The following is a 24,418-nucleotide window of genomic DNA, read 5'->3' as shown; positions in this document are numbered from 1 at the left end:
CTCATTCTAGAGAATCATTCATTAGATGAAAGATTATTGTTTTGTGACTTTCACAAGGGAAATTTTTGTAGATTTATTTAAAGAAAACCATTTAGGATCGTTCTAGATGAAATCACATTTACCTTAAAATTTCTCTACCTACTTGTTCAAGTTTTCAAATTTTGCCCACTTTGATTTTATAGGAAATCCTCCAGGGTTACTTCTTGGTCCCTGAAATCACCCAAGTGCCCACCAAATCCATTCCCAGTACAAAAGTATTTTCCCATCTGTTCCCTGTGGGATTACACGCTCCTCTTCTCAATCCCTCAGAGAACGAATGCAAATTATTGACCTGAGAAGCTCTGTTTGCAGATGTCTTCTCTCCATCAAAAAACGCTAACACCATGATGTAAAATTACCTCCAATGATTCATGAAGGAAACAGCTATAAATGAGTGAACCGACTTCATACATATTTGTAAAAGTGTTTTGATCTGAAAACTGTACTAGTTCTAACGTACTAGATATACAGAGAATATGTATCTTTCTAGGCTTCACTTTATGAATTCCCAAGATGAAAAAAAAAAAAAAATCCGTACCTGACTAAGAAGCTGTCCATGAAAAATGTTATTCACAACATTCAGAACCTGTTTAATAAGTTTCCTTTGAGAAGTGGGAATAAGCGCTGGTAACCTGGTACCAGTTGTCTCCAGTTCATGCTGTATTTTATCCAAAAGCTCACAAAGAAATTCCTGAGCATCTTGTTGAGCATAACCACGAAAAGCAGGAATCAGTCTCCATACTGAGTGTAGCATAGCAAATGGTGAGACCAAGGCCCACTTTCCAGACCACATGACTTGGAACAAAGTATGCAGTTCATGACAGAGAGAAATGTATTGTGAACTAGGCTCCCTTGGTTGAATAAGCTCCATCTTTCTACTCTTTGATGCTCCACCACTTAGTCCTAAGGATAAACTTGGATATCTGGAGTGAAGAGAGCCCGTTTCTTTTTCTTGGCAGTCATTCATTTGATATACTGTATCTGTGACTGGAAGATGCTTATAAGATGATCTTGTTTTATCATTAGCTGTCACAGAGAGCCATCGGTTCAAATCAAGTTTTAAAAAACACTGTCGAAAAATAAGTAAATGACTTAACACTTGAAGGACAGAATTCATATAGCAAGTATTTCCCAAATTTCTTAATCCTGTTACACCAGGAGTTACGATGGGCCTTCGTTTAACGGAGAAGTCACTGGCTTTTTTTAATCTTACATCTTCTGAGGTAGATACGACTTTCACTGGGGATGCTGAGGTTTGTAGTGGTACTTGAACAGGAACTATTTCGACTGTGGTGGACTGAGCTAGACCTTGCAAACGTAAACTCTTTCTTGGAGGCATACTTTCCAGTTCTGCTTCAACTTGATACTCCAGTTCTTGCCGTCTTTTCTTCACTTCTCTTTTTGCTATTTTTTCCTGAAATTGATCTTCTTGCCTTTTTCTTCCAATGGGTGACTGTTCAAACCAAGTTCGAAAGATTTTACCCATTAGTATCCTCCTCCTGTGCCAAAGAGCAGTATACATTTGATCTTCATTTTGAAGCAGAGATTGGGCACCATCGTGTAAGAAATCCGAATCATCACTTGTACCCACAGACCGCAAAACCCTTCCACTTCGAGTAGTACAGTGATAACTCTGACTTTTGATTGCACTTAACGTACTTCGCAGTAACTTCAGGTCTCCAGTTGCATTATCATTAAGAACATAATCATCACAAAAGTAGCAAAAAACATACATCTCATTCACCTCCAGGGCAACAGGATGACTGCTTTCTTGAAAGTGCTTGAGTGCGTGTTCTTCAATGTATCTTCCACAGGCAACATGGGGACAGCTAAGGCACGCCCAGATGGACTCTGTTGTGTTACAGTCCACACAGTGCCATTTCTGAGGGTTGAGGATGGAATGGTCGTGAGCAAGCTGCAACCGCCCGATGTGTTTGCACTTATCCATCGTTAGCATGTACTTAGTCTGGCTGAGAAACACATAATCCAAGAAAGTCTCTGTTCACACTTGAAGCATCTGAAAACTAAGCAGAACGGTGTTAATTTTCAGTTAAAAAAATAAGAAACCAGTATTTTTCTTTTTTACAGGGTGTTTTTCTAGGAATAATTTAAAAAATTTGCTCCTCTGGCTCCCCAAATCTGGGCTGCCTGTCATAGTACCATAGGCAGTTCTCACTTTTCATTTACTCGAGACTTCACTCATCTCTCATCCACCTTGCTCTGAGAGAACACACACTGCTTTCTCTGATGATTCCCTTTATTTGTAAAATTTATTTATTTTTTATTTTTAGGGCCGCACCTACAGCATATGGAAGTTCCTAGGCTGGAGTCGAATCAGAGCTGCAGCTGCAGGCCTGCACCACAGCCTCAGCCACACCAGAACCAAGCCGCATCTGGGACCTAGGCCAAAGCTTGCGTCAATGCTGAATCCTTAACCCACTGAGCCAGACCAGGGATCAAACCCGCGTGGGTATTAGTCGTAATGCTGAGCCACAGTGGGAACTCCTCTGATGATTCCCTTTACAACTTTGTTTTTAATTTTATGCCACAAAGAATGGGTAGTGACCACTTTTCGCATCCCTTTTACCCAAGAGTCTGAGAGTAGTTTACAAAAGCATTCATCTTCTCAAAAACTGGGATGTGTAAGACCCAAATATATGTCATTAATATCTACAATCTGAGAGCCCTATGAGGCGTTACTAAAGCATAACTCGTTAAAAGCATGGGTTCTGATGTAGAGAAGCTTAGTTTGAATGCTACCTCTTCAAAATACTGTTGTATGTCTGATCTGAGCAAATATTTCAACTTTCCTAAACTTAATCTGTGAAAGAGGGAAAATCATAATACCACCTTCACTGAATTGTTAGGGAACCACTGACATAGTAAATGCTCAGTGAATGATAACTATCTGACACATAGCTATAAATGAAAAAAATCAGTATTACATTCTGTTTATTTAAATAAATAGTATTAAATACTCTAAATTACCATTTTAAATTTGGCTTTCCATTAGTAAATCAATAATGACCCTGAATTCATGGCTCTATAAATATACCGATTTGATAGACTTGACAGTGTGCCTTAAGGAGAGAGAAAAACATTCTCCCCTCTGTCTTGGTGTTTGAAAAGACTCTCAGGAATGTGATGGGGGATATATAAGCCAATAAAAAATAAAAACAGGAAAGTAGGAAGTGGGTGGCATATACTGAACTTTTGCATTCTGGCAGACCTAAGCATTATCTGAAATTAGAAGCTTATTCCAAAATACAAACCAACACCCAAAAAAACCCCAAGATAATACAAAACATGTGATTTTCATCCCCAGACTTGTTCCTTTATCAGTTAAAGGAACACATATGCAATATGTATCTAAAAACAATGAACTGAAATCTAGTTAAAAAGTAGAGAATCACAGGGAATTCCTGTTATGGCTCATCGGTAACGAACTCAACTAGTATCCATAAGGAGGTGAGTTCGATCCCTGGCTTCACACAGTGGGTTAAGGATCTGTTGTTGCCATGAGCTGTAGTGTAGATCTCAGACACGGCTCAGATCTGGCATGCTGCGGCTGTGGCCTAAGCTGGCAGCTACAGCTCTGATTTGACCCCTAGCCTGGGAACTTGTATATGCCACAAGTTCAGCCCTAATAAGACCACAAAAAAAAAAAAAAAAAAAAGTAAAGAATCACAAAATATTTTTCTTCACTGATTTAACATAAATTGAACATAAATTTTAAGTTGCAGGTGGGGATCTAGTTACAGAACACTCAAAACATTGTATGTAGCATGATTAATGTCCCCCCCCTTTGGCCCCACCCACAGCATGCAGAATTTCCTGAGCCAAGGATCAATCCCATGCTACAGCAGTGATAATACCTGATCCCTTAACTGCTAGGCTACCAGGGAACTCCAATACTTTTGACTTTTTAGGACAGGAAGACAATATAAATTTCAATGGTACTTGCAGGTGCCATCTCCAGGACCCTAAGAAAACTGCAAATGTAAAGCTGATTTCATTTTTGGTGTCTTCCCATCTCTTTTTAGGAAAATCTCCTAGCAACCAGATATATTGCCCCCCTACTGCACCAATTTTTTAATTTTTTAGATACAGGGTATGCTGAATATATATTTAAGACTACCAGTCCCCAGCATTCACATCTGCACACATTTTATTTCTCTTCCCTCAAAATTTCCCAAGGTTCAAAAATCTGGTCACATATAGCATTTTTTTTAGAACCAGCATTTAATAGTAGCTGTTAATGGCAAAAGTAAAACATCAATGATTAATATGCTCCACTATCCTAAATTCTTCCAGGTACTGAGGTTAATAATCTTGCAGTCATACTTGACCCCATTCTCTCTCCACACCAATCCTTCAGGAAAAATGGTTGGCTCTACCTTCAAAATATATGTAGAATCTGACTTATTATCCCACTGTGCCACCACCTCGGACCAAGGCACAATCAAGTGGATTACTGCAATCAAGCGCCTAAACAGTCTCTCAGCCTTGATCCTTGCTGCTGCCTTTAGACACAGACAATGAAGTCCCAGACCTGACACTTTAGGGAATCCCTGCCTGGCCCTTTCTCATTATGTGGTGTCAACAGAGTCAAGGGGATGTGGCCACCTGGAACACGAATACATCTCCAACTCCCCTTTTAAACCTGACACCTGGGACCTATAGAATTCCTGGCTCCGATCATCCCCAAGGCCTGCTTCCAGAGCCTACAGGCAATAAAAAGCCACTGAAGAATTCTGCAAAGGAGAATGACATGATGAAATACGTAGGTTATAGAGGGGTCTGAATGACAGATATGGAGGAGGGGTGAGTGATTAAAGGAGACTCCACTGCCCCAGATATTACAAGGAAATTCAAGTTGGAGCAGTGCTGAAGCAAAGACAAGAACAGAAGTAGATCAGTGCTGACCAAACAATGGTTGAAAGAACATATTCAACATGGAGATTTAAGAATCCAGGGGCCTATCTACTTTTATTTAAAAAGGGACATATAAAAAACAGATAATTTAAACATTTGTTTCTGGCAAGTCATAGACAGTAACTATTTTAACTTCTTGCAGAGATGAAGTGGGAAATGCTGTTTATTTATGCTCAAGGAAAATTATTTCATTCTAAAAATACAAAAAGGTGGTTTGAGTTGACATATTCATTCACTCGTGTGTTATCTCTCATAGTAGGACTGCAAATTATTATTATTATTATTATTATTGTGTGTGTGTGTGTGTATGTCTTTTTGCTATTTCTTGGGCCGCTCCCACAGCATATGGAGATTCCCAGGCTAGGGGTCTAATAAGAGCTGTAGCCACCAGCCTATGCCAGAGCCACAGCAACGCAGGATCCAAGCCGTGTCTGCAACCTACACCACAGCTCATGGCAACGCCGGATCCTTAACCCACTGAGCAAGGGCAGGGACTGAACCCGAAACCTCATCGTTCCTAGTCGGATTCGTTAACCACTGTGCCACGACGGGAACTCCTGCAAATTATTTTTTAAACCGCATTTTAAATTTCCCCAAATAATGAATGTGTTACTTGTAACAAGTTTTAAGTAGGAAAAGTAGTGCCAAATTATACACTAGTCTCTCTACTTCCTTCTCCTCTATATCCTGCAAACGTTTTCCCTTAGTTACAATGAACTTGCCTATTTCATTACAGTTAGTAAAAATCTATTTATGTGATGGCAAGCTCCCTGACCTTTAACAGGAAGTGGTCTATAATCAAAGAGCATGATTCTATTTGATGCAAAATTGTGAAAAGGGTGAAATGTTGATCAGATGCCATCTCTCTCTGAAGCAATACAGCAGGGAAGAAGTCCCGCCACAAAAGAGAGAGCCCTCTGGAACCCAAAGGCCTGAGTCTAAGACTCGGCTGTTTATTTACTATGTGACCTGGACAGCTATTCATGTTCCACATACCTCGGTCTTCTTATCTGTAAAATAACGTGGTAATAACATCAGTTGAGGAAGCAATTAGGGAAATTTATATTTGTGAAGCACTTACAACAATTCCTGGCACTTAATAAATACGGCCCTCAGTATATCTTAGCTGCCAATAATAATAATAATATTAATACTACTACTATTACTATAAATGCTAGTTTCCTTCTAGTTATCAGTTTCAGACACACGTTATTCTCAGGCAAATGTGTACTGAGGCGATCATAGGTGCTAACTGATAATTAAGATGTTAGCTGAGGACTAAGGTCTGACCTCTCCCAGGGGTATTTGCATTTTAAAAGGGGATCTTTCAGATAAAATCTTTTTAAAAATCCCAAGAAGTGAAACTAGAATGGTGGAATGACAGATCATGAGATTAATATTTTAGAGTAGGGGGCCCACTTATCCAGTCTATTTATGAAAGAAACCAGTAGGGGGTGGACGACCAAGGGAAGGGTGGGAAAGAAAGCAGGAGCAAGAGAGCCAGGCTGCTGCCACCAGAGATCTCCAGTTTGCTCTGCTGCCTGGAGCCACAGCTCAGAGACAGTTACTAGGGTATCCCCAAAGAGGCCTCATCACACAAAGATCTAAAAGCTTGGAAGAGAAGAAAGGGGGGTGGGAATATTTCTTGACACTTCCTATTTCCCTCTTCTGGGTTCAGAGCACTTCTTTTCATTTGCTAATCCACTGCTGAGAAGCTATGCATTAACCCTGTTTGGCTCCAGCAGATAGGATAAGTGATTTTGGGCAGTATATTCATGTTAGAGAGTTAGCAAAACATTTTTGCATCCTCCATGTAGATCCTGGTAAACTATTACCTGTCCTCACATATAATAGCAACCTACGAATAGCCAGCATGTTTTGCATGAAATCTATATATAAAGATTAAAATTACCTATATCACTTTCTCATACAGTAAAAAAATTTCTCTTGAAATTCCAATTAACAGCTATGAAATGGCTCTTTTAAAACCAAGTATGTTATCTTTATTTTAAAGACAGATGGATTTATAAATATTCTGAAAGCTTTTTTTTTGCCTTTAGTTACTGCTTGAAGACAAAAACTTTAATTTGTTCAAAAGAAAGCTATTTAAACTTTTCAAGCCACATACATGAGCATTTTATTTGTTAAATTCCCTTTAGCAAATCTCTAAAGTTTTAAAAAAAATTGTATTTGACTTATTGAAAGCTAACTATTTTACAGAGAGTTAGCATACCATTAAAGCAATTATAAAGCAGAAAGCTAAAATGACGAGAAAACATAAGATGTTACTAGGTACGGTATTTGTAATCAAAGGTTTGTATCACACACAAACAACAAATAAGATTACAGGTAAAATACTGAACTTGTTACAGTTCGACAACATAAAATTGCTTATATTTACAACCTAGCGAGGACTTTCTAAAATCTATTTTAACAACTCTTCAAACCTCTTTTTGCAGTGAACTCACCCTACCAGCACAAGTTCAGTGATCAGATCTAGGTAGATACCTAGCAAGACTTTATCTTCAGTCTTAGCCTTTCTGAACTGTTTCAGGCACACTTCATTCAGTTTACCTATATATCTTGCCTTTCACAGAATTAGCTTTTTCAATATTCTATTAAAGAAACTGTATTATCATTTAAGAAACCAGGTTAGAAATCTTAAAAGGTGTTTTTTTTTTTTTTTTTGATTCCTCCCTCTCATCTTTTCAATGCCAAATATTCAATCTGTCACATATATAGGGTTATCATTCCCCAGTCTTTATTCCTGACCATTTCCAGAGCTAGCATTCTCATTAGGTACAAATCACTCTCAAAGCACAGCAATAACCTCTAACTGGTCTCCCAGCATCTGGACTCTTCCTTTCTTTCATAGTAATACCCCGCCAAATCAATCCTCAAGTTTGCTTTGAATCTTTGGTTCCTCATAGTCAAATAAAGCAATGGATTTCCAATTTTGACTAAGACTCAGATTTAGAAACTTTATATCAGGTGCCAGTAAATGTGTGTACACATATATCACACATACCTGGAACAAAAGTTTCACAAACAACCCTTAAAAAAATAATGTATTCTGTTATCTCCTATTTTACTTCATTAACAAAGATTACTGATCACAACTCAATTTTTGAAATACGGCAATAAAAATTATATATTTGCCAGTCTTGATTTCAAAATTCACCAGATTTCAACCAATCTTTTTTGCCTCATCTTATTACCCCTATCATGTGCACTCCAGCCAAAAAGAATCATCTCGAGCTCATTTCCTCATCACCATTCCTTCACCTCTATCTTTTACAAATTTATCTCCTCAAGGCCCAAAGCCTTCATAAAGTATTTCTAGTTAAAATTTTTTAATTCTCTCCTAACTTCCTAAAAGGCTTGGGTTTGCCAAATGTGAATCCTTGTGTTTCTGTACACGTCTTTACTCTGCCACTTATCTGGTGGGTAGTTTCCTTATTTCCTTAGTCAAAATAGGTAAAGGCAGAGTTCCGGCTGTGGTGCAGTGGATTAAGAATCCAACTGCGTGGCTTGGGTCTCTGTGGAGGCGAGAGTTCGATTCCAAGTCTGGCACAGTGGGTTAAAGACCTGGCATTGCTGCAGCTGTGACTTGGATTCAATCCCTGGCATAGGAACTTCCATGTGCTATGGGTGTGGCCATAAAAAATGAAAATAAATAAGATCTTTATGAAGATCATATAGGTTTGGGGGCCATATTGTTTCAGGCTACCAGATTCTTGGCACAATCAACTAGTATTAACTGCAGGTCTCAGTGCAGTTTTCTTTGTGGCATTTAAATCAGTGGATAAGAATAGAAAGCCATTGATCACTAGTGGCCAAAACTGACCCCTCTTCTTAACCAAATGGGCCCTTGTTGCCCAGCTAAGGCAGCTTCTTGATATTTTCTGATGTCATTACCCTACTTTCTCTTTCCATAACCAATGCCCCACCATGTGTCTTGTCCCACGCTATACGCTTTCAGATACCCAAAACGGGTTTTGTATAAAAGCAAACTGAGACATCTTGTCTCAACCCTAATTAGGTTACTTTAAGTTCTGATATGACATGTAGTGATCCTTCAAATAAATATTTGTACTCTAAATATAGGTATTTAGGTATTTCTAGGTGCTTACAAGAAACACTGAAAAATTAGAAGGGTAGCTAATTTTTTTAGTTCAAAAATTAACATTCCACTATAAACTTTAGTTACCTTTACCATAAAGACCTTTTCACAGTTAACACTTGCTTTCTACCTCAGTTTCTTTAAAAGACAACTAGAAAGAAAGCATGGAATATACTTTCAAGTATATTCCTACAAGAGGTTAGACACCAAAGATCAGTTATATGAAAATAATATAGATTTTCTAATTTATGCAATTAGTAGCACAATTTTCAGATTTTCTGCTTTAAAAATATGATTTTATGAAAGTCAGAAAGTTACTATGAAAAATAAACACACAAAAAGAGCCAAACTAAATTGTTTTAAAATCTGACACAGAATGAGGGAAATGGCTTATAGACATTTCATATACATTTCTAAATTTTTTTTTTTTTGGTCAGATCCAAGCTGCAGTTGTGACCTATGCCGCAGCTGTGGCAACACCAGATCCTTAACCTGCTGTCCCGGGCCAGGGATCAATCCTGCCTCCCAGTGCTCCAGAGATCCTGTGCACCATTGCCCGAGAACTCCTGGGAAGAATCTAATTGAAAATATGAATAATCATTAAAATAACATCATCTTGCTCTGTTAAGAAAATTCCCTCTTTCATAGCTCATATTTGGCCAAATAATCACACAAAATTTACATTTTAAATAATTCCTTGTGTGTCTTATAGGCACAGTTTTACAACTATTAAAAAGTTTTACGGAGTTCCCGTCGTGGCGCAGTGGTTAACGAATCCGACTAGGAACCATGAGGTTGCAGGTTCCGTCCCTGCCCTTGCTCAGTGGGTTAACGATCCGGGATCCGGCGTTGCCGTGAGCTGTGGTGTAGGTTGCAGACGCGGCTCGGATCCCGCGTTGCTGTGGCTCTGGCGCAGGCTGGTGGCTACAGCTCCGATTCAACCCTTAGCCTGGGAACCTCCATATGCCGCGGGAGTGGCCCAAGAAATAGCAACAACAACAATAACAAAAAGACAAAAAAAAAAAAAAAAAAAAAAGAAAGTTTTACAACAATTAAAGAATTTTTTGAAAGTCTTTAAAAGACCATTAGATTAATCTGAATTCCTTAACCTGACATCCAAGAGCTTTCAGATTGCGGCGCATTGTACACTTTCTACTCATCTGTGACCAGCCATTTCCCACATATCTGTTGTTAAAATGTTTTTATATACAAGTGACCACATTGTTAATAAGTTTAAATTTTTAAACTTTTAATAACTGGCATATGAGCTATTGTCCCATAGGAAATGGGTGTGCACGTTTTTTATAAATATTTATATACATTCTATTCTTACTGATGAAAAAACGTATGTATCACTGGGCATAAAGTAGAATATTTAAATAAAATTGTGGCATAGTAATTGTCTTTATTTCATTAAAGAATTTCTCCTGAGACTTCCCAGAGGGATGCATATTAAAGAACAAGCATATGTTCAAACTTTATTTGAACAACGATAATTTTTTAACAAAACTTATTTTTCTTTTAACCGAACCAAATAACCTAAACAAATCCTCTAAAAACTATTAAAAGTAGGAAGACTTGTTATTTTCCATAATAAAAGATAGGAGCAAACGGCAATTTCAATTGGAAGTGGGATTTAGGAGCCACTAACCACCACAACCTTTACATACATTTGGATAAGAATGAAAATAACTTTATCCACAGAAATTAGGACAAACCCTTCCCACTCCTTATAAGCAATTTTCAGTTTTCCACTCATTTCACGGAACCGCTATAGTACCCTGTCCTCTTAGGAAATGTTTGTAAAGTGCCAAGGGTCAAGCATAGTGCCTGGTACAGAGAAATGATTCAGTATTTTTGAATGACAAATTATTGAATGGATAAACCCAATGGGCTCTCAAACTCTCCATGCTCTCAGTTACGTAAGCTATTACGCCTATTACGTGTTTTGGCACCTCTCCTTGTCCATCCTCATGTATTTTCTTTCCTTCATCCTTAGAAAGGCTCTGGTTATTCTTTCTTCCTCTAGAGATCTAGAATCTATAATTACCCTGATCTTGCTTGAAATTCCTCATTAAATAAAGGATACTCTTTCCCTAGGCCTTTTTCAAGTCTCTAGCATGTCTCCTGAACTAGACTGACTCTAGTTGATGACTTAAGAAAAAGCTCCTGGAAAGCAAGTTCTGCCACCAGGTTGTTTGATTTCCTCACTCCTCCTCTCCCAACTCACAAGTATTTCACTTAAGGGCAATTTTGTTCCAAAATACTTATCATTACAACCCACTGTGGCTAACTTCCTAACAAGATGGGAACTGTTCATAAAAAGATTGACCATTCTACCATTGGTCTAGTAAACTGAGTTTAAATACTTTGTGTAAAATGCCTAGACTATTATTTTAGTACACCTATGCTTGCCCTAACAAATATGTTCTTGGAATATAACATTTTCTTTGGCATACAATACTCATTAAAAATGAATCTTTAAGGTTTTTATAATGTCTGAAAGGCTGTGAAAAATCAGTGTACTTCTTATAGTGATCTTTACCAGAAGCCAGTATTTGTAAAATCCTTCTCTTTTTCAATTACTTGTCACCTATTTGGGCTGGGCCTAATAGCAAAACTGTCCCTATTACTGAATCCAGAAAATGCCTAGGCATACATTTCCTATCTTGATTAGATGCCTAAACTCATGCTCCAGCCTCTCCCTAATCTCCCTCAACCACACAATTCTATTAGAATCTGGCAATGCTTCTTCTGGCTAACATTACAGGAAGGAGAAAAACTTTTTTTTTTCTTTTTTTCTGCTACCAAGAAGCTAAAATGGGAAGTTCCCGTTGTGGCTCAGTGATAACAAACCCAACTAGTATCCATGAGGACTCTGTTCCATCCCTGGCCTTGCTCAGGGGTTAAAGGTGAAAGTGGGTTAAAGCATTGCCATGAGCTGTGGTGGAGGCTGAAGACTCGGCTTGGATCTGGTGTAGCTATGGCTGTAATAATGTAGGCTGGCAGCTACAGCTCCGATTTGATCCCCAGCCTGGGATTGAATATGCCATTCCACATGCTGCAGGCTCGGCCCTAAAAAGCAAAAACAAACAAATAAATAAAAGGCCAAAGTGTTGCCTTTCTCCTGTACCACTCAAACCCCGATTCAGCAAACATTTACAGGTTTTCTTCCCCACGTAAGCAGAAAGTCAGGCACCGCGGATACAAATAAAATACCATCAGGTTGCCCTCAAACAATCCAAAAGGCAGAAAATCCTCTTATATACCACCAATGCTCAAGAAGATTTAAGTGTGTAGAGGAAAAGTTTGGTAGAAGACTTATATAACACCTTATTCCTTTTTTTTTTTTTGTAGTTCAAGAAGAAAAACATCCATGAAAAAGAGATCAAACAACTGGGAAAATTAAAATTTTCCATCTTAAATACTAGAAAAAAGTTTATTATTGTATATTATACTAAACAAAGATTCACTGGTCTCAATTTTTAAGCTAAGAAAATGGAACAATTAACATTTGAATGAAAAATAAGGCTGACGCACAATTAAAATTGCTACATGTCAACTGTCTACAATGTAAGTATTGAACGATTTGCTCAATATCAGAATGTCTCTAAATTTCAACACTGTCTACAATGATGAATACTGGATTGAAAAAATCTGCAATCCACTGCAAAATTAATGGCTAGAACACAATAAGCTAGAGAGATTGAGGAGTGAGGGAGAGACTAAATTAAGGATTAAAAAAAAAAAAGGATCAAAAGATTATGGTCCCAAGAATACTAAGTGTTTATCTCCTTCAAGACAACTGAATATGGAATCTGTGATTATGAATTATTTTATAAACATGTGCTTAATTCATGTTTGGCTTTCTAAACTTCTAAATCATAGTGAACAGCCAATTCTTTTTACTTGTTTACATTAATGATGGTTTTAAAGACAAGTGAAAATGAATTCCAGGCCCAATGATACCAACCCCCTACTTTTACCCCACAGGCAGCTACTTAACAGATAATAAGGAATTCAACTGCAGGGCCTGAAAGTAGTATTTCTATGCTAATTTCACAACCCCCCTACTAGCAAGATTTGACAATTACTTTAAAATGGGGAGTGGGGGGTTGAGAATAAAGCAGCTCCCTCAAGACTTGCTAATTTTTTTTTAAGTTTCCAAAATTAAAATTGCAAGAAATTATCCGGTTATCTATCAATAGAATTTACAACAGATCAAACAGCTTGCAGTTGAAACAATCACCATGTTTCACTTTCTTTTTTATTGCAAGGGGAGGGCGAATCCTACTATCTTTTATTAAACTCGAGCAGTCATTTTGTTCTCCCTAACGCCGACACGTTTCTTGTGCCCTTCAAGTTTAGCCCCCCTAGCATTCCTTTCCCGAAGGCCAGCGGAATGGTTTAGGAAGCTGGTATTCAAAGATCCTAAGTGTCTCTAAGTGGCAGCAGGTGCTGGCAGTGCTGGGACCTGATCAATGGAGGGAAGGCAAGACATTCCTTCTACAGGGAGGACTAGAATTGCCCTTGCAAACCATCCCAGGGGCGTTTCAAGCATCACTTGGCCGCAATCAGAGCCGGGGGTGGGATGCAGTGTTAGCCCGACAGCGCAAGCTCCGCTGAACAAGCTCAGCCGCACCAGATACACGGTCAGATTCGCGATCACATCTCCTCCCCACTCCGGAACGCGCGGGTCAGGGCACGACTCCCCCTCTGCAACCTCCCTAGCCCCCCGATTTCGCTGCTTCTCGTCCCAGCTCGCTCAGCGCAGGGTGGCTCCGCAGTGCCCCTGGACGTAGCGGCACAGCTCCTCACAGCATCTCCCGGCACTCAGGAGGTGGCCGGCAGCGACCAGGGCATGGCTCGACCCACCGTAACTTTCCAGAGGCGCCAATTCTAAATTCGCCGGACCCGCCGCCGCCGCCGCCGCCGCCACCGTCACCTCCTCCTCCACGCGCCCCTGGGCTCGCTTCCCTTAGTCCGTCCGCAGCCCCTTTCCCCCCCCCGCCCACTGCGTCCTGCGCGGCGGGAACACGCCGCCAGGTGCCTGTGGGCCCCGGGGGCTCCCGTCGGACCGCCGCTCCCGCAGGGAGCCTCCCTCAGCCAACCGCCGCAGCCGCGCGCGCCCCTCACGCGCACTCACCAGCCCGAGCCGGAGCAGCCATTTTAGCGCTCATCTCCGGCGCTTCCCCTCCAGGTCCCCCGGTACCTCGGCGGCGGCGGCGGCGGCGGCCCGGGTCCGACAGCGACGTCAGCGGTGACGCCGCGGCAGACCCCGCCCCTCCGCCTTCGACGGGGGGAGAGGGCGGGGCGGCGCAGAGCCGAGAAGGAGCGGAGCGGCGGGTGGCCCGCCTGGGGGGAACCCACGTCCAGGCTCCAGCTCGACCTCGTGGGGAGGGACGCTCCCCAGCGCGGCGCGCGGCTCAGCGCGGCGTAGACGTCCACCCTGCCGCAGCCTTCGGGGCCTGGCAGGGGGCATCCCGCGTTTCCTCCGAGCTCCTGAGACGTGAACTCGCCCCCACGCGTCCTTACTTCCTTGAATGTCCGCCGCTCAGGTCGAATTGGTTGACAGAAACTTTTTTTCTTCAAAATCTGCCCAAGACGGGCATAGAAAATTCCCAAGAAAACGTGTCCTTCCCGAGGAGGCACCCGGGTGTGAATTCCAGCGGAGGGGACGGCTTTGAATTTGGTTTTCTCAGACGGCAGTCCAGCAAGAAAGGTGCCCGAATGGAAAACGCCCTGTGAAATAAGAGCTAAGGGACCCGAACAGAACCTCTGTCCAAAAGCACTTGCCCTGAAATTGCGTATTGAAAGAAGTACATTCCGAAAAGAAACGAAGAGACCGAGGAGAGCAGACTCTTGAGAAGAGGAAAGTCAAGCCTACAGGTAAGGGCAGATTCATCCGTTAGGATGTGTGGAGAGTTCACGTTGGGCTGGGCTCTTAGCTCTTTCTGTTCCCCTACCCTGTGGGGAACATTGACAACGAAGACACAGTCTTCCCTGGGGAGACTGGAGAACCAGCAAGACACACATGTGCATAAGTGCATAATAATTCTTTCCAATTCAGTTCTGTCCCCAATGCATTCCTCCCACTGAAAAAACAAATAGCCACCTTGTAATCCTTCCTACCCCTTTTATTTCTAAAATGGACTAAATTTATCACACGAGAGACCCTCTTAAAAGCAAATATTTCTTCCCGTTTTTCTGGCATACAATATAGATTTCCCCACAGTTCCTAGAGAGAAAGATAAAACAAAGGTCGAAACTCCTTGCCTGTGTTTTAATGTCCTAAAACCCTTCTGGAAGTTCACCTGGCAAATGCTATCAAGAGTGCCACCTCTAGGAGTTCCCGGTGTGGCGCAGCCGAAACAAACCTGACTAGGAACCATGAGATTGTGGGTTCGATCCCTGGCCTCACTTAGTGGGTTAAGGATCCGGCGTTGCCATGAGCTGTGGCATAGGCTGCGGCATAGGCTGCAGATGCGACTCGGATCTGACGTTGGTAGTGGCTACAGCTCCAGTTCCCAGCCTGGGAACCTCCACATGCCCGCGGGTGTGGCTCCAAAACGACAAAAAAAAACCAAAAAACAAAAAACAAAAACAACCCACAAAAAACAAACCAAAAAACCCACCTCTATTCCAGTAATTCTGGTTTTATTTTATTTATTTATTTTTGTCTTTTTAGGACCGCACCCGAAGTATATGAGGCGTGGGGTCCAATTGGAGCTGTAGCCGCCAGCCTACACCACAGCCTCAGCAACGCCAGATCCATCCGAGCCATGTCTGCGACCTACACCACAGCTCAGGGCAACGCCAGATCCTTAACCCACTGAGCGACGCCAGGGATTGAACCCTGCATCCACATGGATGCTAGTCAGGTTGTTTCCACTGAGCCATGACGGGAACTCCAATTCTAGTTTTAGAAATAGAGTTTTTACTTGAGATTCAGACCAACTTAGAATGCTATTCACTTGAGATTCAGACTAACTTAGAATGCTATTCATTTCAATGCTTTTTAGAATTATGAAAATCAGAAACACGCTAACACTTAATCACTATTGGGAATGATTAGGTACATCTGGTATTTTCATAGGACAGAATATCGTATAGTCATCAACAGTCTTATTTTCAAAAGAAATGAAGGAATAAAGGTCAAGCCAACTGTGTCTGCCATTTCCATTCCTCTAAGAGGTTCCTTGTTCATAAATTATCTTATGGTACTACACGACCCGTCTCCCTTTTTGCAGCAGTTTGTTCTCCTGGGAAGGACGCTAGAACCAAGGTCTACAGATCCATAACAAGTTTGTTAAATCTCTATCCAGACACAGCAAGGAGAAAGAAGGGTTGAGGTGGATTGAATAATGGTTTAAAAGTACATTGATTGAGTAGGCAATCAGTGGACACTAGGCAGAAGAGCCACAAGGCAGCAGAAGTCATAAATAACCAGAGGACATAGGGAGTAGCAGCTGAGTAACAGAGAAGTAGTAGTAGCAGGGGTCTTAAGATTCTGAGTAGAACTGCATGGATTCTGGCAGCCTCCAAAAATAACTATAAAAGAAAAAAAGCAAAATGCAAAGATGTATATACTGTATTTTAAAATTTGTACAAATTATTCATATTCAACATTTGGAAGGAATACATCAATGTCTTAATAATGGTGGTGAGATTACAATGATTTTTATTTTTCTATATGATTATAATTTTTTAAAACTTAGAATTAAACAGAATGAAGACCACCGTAGTCAAAAATTCTAATCAGAAAATAGATTGCATGTGGTCAAAGTGACTAGCAGACAGAATTTTCAGAGAGAAAATTTTCTGAGATCATAACTTCAAGGGAAAGGTAGCTGGGTCTTTTAAGGACTAAAATAATTTGACTGAATGAGGAGAAGGTGGTGAAATGAGAAGATGAAGCAAAGGCAAGCTGAGTAAGGCATTAGCAAAGGATGTCCTATACAAAGTGTCTTTGATACAAAGGTGTAAACTAGGGAGAGGTGCTGGGTAGGAAGGGGGAACTGGAGATAAATTATCTGGAAGTCATTGTTCATTAGGTCAATAATGAAAAAGTAGTAACAGGATGATTTGAGCATAGCCTATTCTTTATTGTCATCACTACTTATTCAACTTTGGAAATTCCCTGTTTCCATTTTATTCCAGGTGTTAACAACCTAGGCCTAAATTGTGGCGTGTCTAGCTTGTTTCCTGAGCTCCAGGACCTCTCTATTGCAATCTCATGTTACATAGCTGTCATAAAATCATTCTTCTCTTGTAATTTACCTATTTGTTTTTTACTCACTGCATCAAATCTGAGCTTCATGTATAACAACAACAGAAATCTCTGTCCCTTCCCACTTTGATCAGCTGACTTCCCCGGACTTACCTTTTATACCCTCAAATTCATTCGTCCTCCAGATCGGCCTTTTGACTGCTAGGAAGTCGGTTTCCTTAGAGTCTCCCACAGTTCAGGCACTTCCCACCTTTAAATCAGGGCAGATGTTTATCTCCTAACAAGGCCCTTCACCTTTCACTCCTGCAAATCGTTCCAATCCACTTCTTTCAGAGCTGGCCTAAAAGCTCTCACCTCCTCTTAACCGCCTTCCAAGTAACAACTGGGCTTCCAGATTCCCCACCCCCAGCTCCCACCAGTACATTGTTATGCAGTCATAGCTTTTGTTCTGAGTTCTGAGGCTGGCTCTCTCGCTTTGCATTGTAACCTGTTTAGGGGCAAGGAATATACACTTGCTCCAGTCGTATACCCCTCTTAGTACAGTGCTGGCCAGAGATGTGCTTAAAATGTTTAATGAATTAACAAAATTAGAAGTTCTCTAGCATAAAATGAGATTGTGGAAAAGATGTTAGGGGTTTCCCTTGTTTCCACAATTCTCATATGGGGAGAAATGGGAATTGGTCCCTTTCCAAGGTAAGCAGTTTCCTTAAACAGGATTAAAATTTAATGACTCTAGGAGGTCCCGCATGGCTCAGTGGAAATGAACCCGACTAGTATCCATGAGGATGTGGGTTCCATTCCTGGCCTTGCTCAGTGGGTTAAAGATCTGGTGTGGCTGTGGCTGTGGCTTAGGCTGGCAGCTGCAGCTCCGATTAGATTCCTAGCCAGTGTACTTCCATATGCCTCAGGTTGGGCCTAAAAGACAAAAGAAAAAGAAAAAAAATTAATGACTCTAATACTCAATTCTGAGACCATATCCAACTTCTGAAGTGGGAGCAACACAGTTTTTTCTTTTCCTGTATCCTGAGAAGAAAGTGTGAATGAATTTAAAGGAAGAAGAATCCTTGTAAAATTTGTAAACTTTAGAGTTGCATCTTATGCTTTGTGTTGATTTTTAGAATTTTCTAGTCTAGTATTTCATGAATCTGAGAAATACCTTAGGAATCCTAATTGTAGACAAATGAATTGATCAGTTTGTTAACTTTGAGGAGACTATTTCCAAGGATTTACAGTTTTACAGATGGAATGTTCTTATTTAATAATTTTAGTTGTATAAAGTTTTTAAAGTTGTAAAGTTATGACAAATATTTTTCGAGTACCTCTGTGCCTGGGCACTGACATGTCCATAGCCTTCATCTAAATGTGAGACAAAGGATTGAATGGAGGAAGTAGGTCAAGAGAATAAGGAAGATCTCAGACCTAAAGTTTTATTAACATGCAGCAACACAGTACAGTTCATTTTTTTTAAATGAGCAACTCAAAGAACCTTAAATTGTGGCGCATATGTAAGAAGTCGAGAGAGTAATATTGAAAGTAGAACAGCAGATGGCAAGATTTGGTCTTAGTGAATAGACAGGAAAAGAGAACAAAAAAATGACTTTAGAATTAGCCCCCCCCCCCCTTTTTAAATTCTTCAGGAAAACGAAGGCGATGGCCGGCAGGGGAGATGAATGCAAGTTGAGAAGTAGTGGTATTAAAGCTGATTTCATTTTAAAGGCCCACCAAGTGTTTATTCAGAGGTCTGTGAGAGAAACTTGTACCTTGGAGGTAAATTACCAATGTAGGCCTCCTGGAAACGAACAGCCCAGGGGTTTGGCGTTAATGGAAGCAAAATGAGGACGCTAGTGAAGCCGCCTCTCCTTTTACCATCCTCCCCACCTCCGCCCTGCTCAGTGTTTCACGGATCCAGAGGCTGCTTGTGCCCAGGGCTTTACCTCAGTCTGTCAAGGCCTTTCTCTCTTTCCTCTCATCAGAACTTTTCCCATTTTGTTCTAGGACTGTTCCCCCAACCTTCCATTTTACTAAGGAGCCCAGTTATCATGTAGTAAATTGACCCACTTGTAAATTATTAGCATCTAGCTATGTTTTTTGCATTTCTATTTAAGTCCAGGTTCTAATGGAACTTCTTGTAGACATGAGAGTATGGAATTTCTACAATGAAATTTTAAGCATTGTAGCAGCTTCATGAGATAAATATTTTCTTAAGCCAAGACACCTTTCCAAGGATAAGCTATGAGTGTGTCTCCATGTATGTGTATGTGTGTATGTAGGAAGCCTTCTCTTGTCAAAAACCCAAGTATAACTTTACAGTCAGTGCTCTGTATCCTGCAGCTCCTCCTAATCTGTGGATTCAACCAATCATAGATCCTCTAATATAGTATTAGTTATTGAAAAAAATTCATGATTAAGTGGGCCTGTGTAGTTCATACTCGTTCAAAGGTTAACACATATATGTATACATGGATAACTATATGTTTATTTAGTTATGATTACAATGCATGAGTCAAATTATTTTTAATAATTCTCCAAATATGTTGCATGTTTTATCTCCTCTGTAAAATTAGGAAAATAGTATCCTATCTTTTTTTTTTTTTTCCTTCCATTTTTGGCTGCCCCATGTCATATGGAGCTCCTGGGCCAGGGGTCAAATCCAAGCCACATTTGCAGCCTAAGCTGCAGCTCTGGCAACCCTGGATCCTTAACCCACTGTGCTGGGTGTTGAACCTGTGTCCCAGGGCTCCCAAGATGCCGCCGACCCCATTGCCCCACAGCAGGCGCTCCTCCTATCTTCTTTAACAAGTATGTTTTAAAGATCAATGAAGTTTTGTATGTGTAGACCCTTTGTTAAGTGTAAAGAGAAAAATAAATGTATTCATCATTAGTATGTCTCTATAAAGTTCTTTGAGGTTAGGAATCGAGTTTTGTTCATATTTATAATCCTCTAAGTTGAGTTTTACTTCTGTACTAAAGTAACAGTTGGAGGACAAATACAAATAAGTTTGAAATTAATTACAGTACTCTGAGAAACATGCAGAACTAAGTTTTAGTTTCTCTCACATAAAGGGGGGTAGAATCTGGAATAGCAGAAAGAGAGAGAGGAAAGGAAAAATATGAGGGGTGGCAATTCTAATTTTTAAAGCTTTAGTAAACCATGCCAGAATGATGCTAGTCATCTTTCACGAGGGAAGATAATTGAGGTACCTACATTTTATTTTGTATCTTGTACTTTTTTTTTGCTTTTTAGGGCCGCACCTGCGGCAAATGGAAGTTCCCAGGCTAGGGGGTCAAACTGGAGCTACATCTGCCAGCCTAGGCCACAGCCACAGCAACGCAGGATCCAAGCTGAGTATTCGACCTACACCACAGCTCATGGCAATGCCTGATCCCCAACCCACTGAGCAAGGCCAGGGATCAAAACCTCATGCTCATAGCTACTGGTCAGATTTGTTTCCGCTGCGCCACAACAGAAACTCCTTATACCTGTTTTTAAGTCTACTTCTTTTTAAAAATTGAATTATAGTTGATTTACAATGTTGTGTTAATTTCTGCTGTACAGCAAAGTTCTCAAGTTATACGTATATATGTATATATGTTTATATATATATATAGCCATTCTTTTAAAAAAATTCTTTTCCATTATGGTTTATCATAGGATATTGAATATAGTTCCCTGTGCTATACAGTCGGGATCTTGTTGTTTATCCACGTAATAGTTTATATCTACTGACCCCAACCTCCCACTCCATCAGTCTCCCAAAGCCCTCCCCCTTGGCAACCACAGGTCTGTACTTTTACATTGGTGAATTTGCTTCTCTTTTGTAGATAGGTTTATTTGTGTCATATTTTAGATTCCACATATAAGTGATGTCATATGCTGTTTGTCTTTCTCTTTCTGACTTCACTTACCATGATAATCTCTAGTTGCATTCAAACCTACTTTTTAAAATAGAAGTAGAAAAGAAAAGCATAGATGGTTAACCGTAGCTGTTTATATAATTATTTACATCTTCCCAGACCATCTGGAAATCGAAATCCTGCAGTGTTGCTCTTGGTTTGTTAAAAACAAGAAAGCTGACTAGAAAACAACAGTCAATGCTGTAGGCACTGCATCATATAAAGGAAACCACATGCTGTAGAATCCAAATGTATGCATGTAATAAAAAGAACTAACAGGAGTCCCCACTGTGACTCAGCAGAAACAGGCCCAACTAGTATCCATGAGGATGTGGGTTCCATCCCTGGCCCCATTTAGTGGGTTAAGGATCCAGCATTGCTGCAAACTGTAGCATAGATCATAAATTCGGCTTGGATCAGGCATTGCTGTGGTTGTGGCATAGGCTGGTGACTGCAGCTCCCATTCAACCCCCAACCTGGGAACCTCCATATGCTGTGGGTGCAGCCCTTAAAAAAAAAAAAAAAAAGACACACATACACACACACACAAAGGATTGCTTCCTTTCAGGTCAAAAGCATTCTCAGTAATAGTAATTAGTTCAGCCACCAGTAAGTAGTTTCTGTAAGCCTGCTTTTCCTCAGCTAACCAGAGATTAATGAAGTCCTAGAAAATCACATTTCCATAGCTGATTCTTAAGAGGCAAGGAAATTGTATGTAAAGTAGATAGCCACGTCTCTCATTTTATCTTTGGTCTTGAAATTAGTATTTATAGAACTAAGCAGAACAGATACTTGACACAATTTTTTTTTTTTTTTTTCACTTTTTAGGGCCACATCTAGGGGTCAAATCAGGGCTACAGCTGCTGGCCTACATCACAGCCACAGCAATGCCAGATCTGAGCCACATCTGCAACCTATACCTTAGCTCACAGTAACACCTAGTTCCTTAAACCACTAAGCGAGGCCAGGGATCGAACCTGCAACCTCATGGTTCCTAGTCAGATTCGTTTCCGCTGTGCCATGATGGGAACTCCTGACACAGATTTCTTAATTTTCAGAACTAAATACATGGCTCCTGATCTTTAGATCCTTGTTTTTAATTTTAGATTTTTTACTAAAGTAACATTTGCTTATAACATTATGTTTGAGTACATTATATTTCTGCCTCTATATACTCTGTAGTATGCTCACCACCAAAAAAATAGTTAATATCTGTCTCTATACAGTTGTATTCATTGTTTATTGTAATTCTCACAAATATCCCATGGAGATCAGTATTAATGTCCTCGTTTTACCGTTTAGGAAATATGTTCAGAATTTAATCAGCTTTCTCAAATTGACACATCAGAATGAGATCTGCTCTAGGAAGTGTTAGGTGTAGCAATAGACGGGAAAGCCTTTTCCTCATTGGATCACAGCATACTCTGTTTCTATATTTACATTATTTATTTTATTCTATTTATCTATAATTTGAAGTATTACTGTACTTCATTTGTGAAGATGGCATTTCAAGTAGTTCTTTGCCCAGGCTGTCCATCCACAATTTTATCTAGTGCATTTTTTCTCCTTTTCAAGTTAACTGACCCCTGTAGGAACAGAAATTCAAGTGTGGATTCACTTAGTCTAGGCAGTGCTCTAACTGCATGCACCAAATCAAAAAGTGTAGTTACCAGAAATCAATAGATGACAACATAGATTTTTTTTTTCTTTGTCTTTTCTAGGGCTGCACCCTCAGCATATGGAGGTTCCCAGGCTAGGGGTCTAATCGGAGCTGTAGCCATTAGCCTGCACCAGAGCCACAGCAATGTGGGATCCGAGCTGTGTCTGCAACCTACACCACAGCTCACAGCAATGCCGGATCCTTAACCCCCTGAGCAAGGCCAGGGATCGAACCTGCAACCTCATGGTTCCTAGTTGGATTCGTTAACCACTGAGCCACGACAGGAACTCCCCTAACAACATAGATTTTAAATTAAGCTATACAGTATAATTTGCTCAACTATTGTTTTGAAGCCGTTGTAGAGATACAGTAGGATTTAGTCACATACATGTTTAGTTTTCTCAAGTAAGTGCATCACAACAGTGTAATCTAGCTACAAAAAATGTAAGGTTTTTATTGGCATGCCATTGTTTTAGATTACATCTGAAATTAGTGGTTCAAGTACAACCAGAAATGTTTTTCATGGTTGTCAGCTTTGATTAAAGTAATATTAAACCTCGAGTATATTACACGACTACTTTTTTAACTGATGGATTTGAAAAATGATAAAGACACAGTACCTGTCTTATAAATACCTTAAATGTGGGTCTTTGATTTGCTCATTTAACATACTTTTACCTTTTTTAGAGGCATATGGCTTTCTTTTCACTAAATATTTTACCTATCTACCAAAATACCTTCCATCACTTGATTAACAAGTCTGATGGAAGAGAGAATTATGAGTTATCCCAAAGATACAGCATCATTTCAACATAAATAGAATGAGGGAAAGAAGAATTTTGCATTAGTAGTAAAGTCTTTCATTGCGGAATAATTTACATGTCTCTTATATAGCTGAAGAAATTAAGGTAATAAGGAACTTATCTGAAACCACACAGCAATTGTCAGACCTGAGATTAGAAAATAAGTCTTCTAATGACCAGCAGTGTGCTTATAGATACCAGGGAAGTGATTTCTTTTGAAGGATAGTTATTAAAATGTTTCCTCCCCCTCTCAACTTGTCTACCTGTGGAAAAAAATTGATTTAAGTCTGATTGCCTAAATCAGACAAAAAAATCTGTTGGAACCCCCAAATAGAATTTGTGTAGGTATAATGAGAAAACATAGTTCAAAGAATTTTACCTAAAGCTTATCTTCTGTTAGCTGGCTGCCTTACCAAGCTAATTTGTCATACATTTCAAGGTGTCCGATATCAATTAAAAGCCATTCTATTTTAATTTATACAAGCTCTTCTACATAATTTACTCACTTATAAACTAATGGCCTTGGCGAGTGGATAGAAGAACAGGTAAGAAAGGTCTCAAAGAAGCAGCAGAAATGTGTTTGTTCTCAAAGCTACTCATTGTAAGTGTGAAGAGTCATTCATTCGTATATGAGGTTTTACCTCCTCTTCCTGATCTGAGCTATATCCTCATTTACTCATCTGCCTTTGATGGTGAAATGCATTGATGGTCACAATTCAGTTTCTTCTGTTAAC

The 24,418-nt window shown here is 40.1% G+C and overlaps 2 protein-coding genes across 5 annotated transcripts in view; one reads left to right on the top strand and one right to left on the bottom strand.

The window, feature by feature from the left end:
- Window positions 1-24,418, bottom strand: part of USP44 (ubiquitin specific peptidase 44) — a 46,793-nt gene that overhangs the window by 10,902 nt on the left and 11,473 nt on the right. For 2 of the 4 annotated variants that reach the window (XM_005664245.4, XM_021092740.2), the window contains exons 1-2: window positions 14,244-14,334; window positions 578-2,063 (exon numbers count right to left, since the gene is read on the bottom strand). In XM_005664245.4, the coding sequence (XP_005664302.1) occupies window positions 578-1,996 (1,419 nt within the window). In that variant the 5' untranslated portion in view covers window positions 1,997-2,063; window positions 14,244-14,334. Of the gene's footprint in view, window positions 1-577; window positions 2,064-13,972; window positions 14,038-14,243; window positions 14,335-24,418 lie in introns of those variants that run through there. The other 2 variants (XM_084957567.1, XM_084957568.1) reach the window with 2 other exon arrangements.
- On the top strand, window positions 13,579-20,205 carry LOC146403553 (uncharacterized). Its single transcript, XM_085024907.1, has 3 exons — window positions 13,579-13,749; window positions 13,829-14,986; window positions 15,786-20,205. Exons 1-2 carry the CDS (start codon window positions 13,579-13,581, stop codon window positions 14,843-14,845), a joined length of 1,188 nt encoding a protein of 395 aa, XP_084881033.1. The 3' UTR covers window positions 14,846-14,986; window positions 15,786-20,205.

The sequence above is a fragment of the Sus scrofa genome, chromosome 5, assembly GCF_054392235.1.
Source record: "Sus scrofa isolate SSC_HxYL_T2T_F1_AM1 chromosome 5, Sscrofa_HxYL_maternal_Yorkshire_Landrace_v2.0, whole genome shotgun sequence".
Classification (NCBI taxonomy): Eukaryota; Metazoa; Chordata; class Mammalia; order Artiodactyla; family Suidae; genus Sus; species Sus scrofa.
This window is presented reverse-complemented; position numbering and strand designations above follow the sequence as displayed.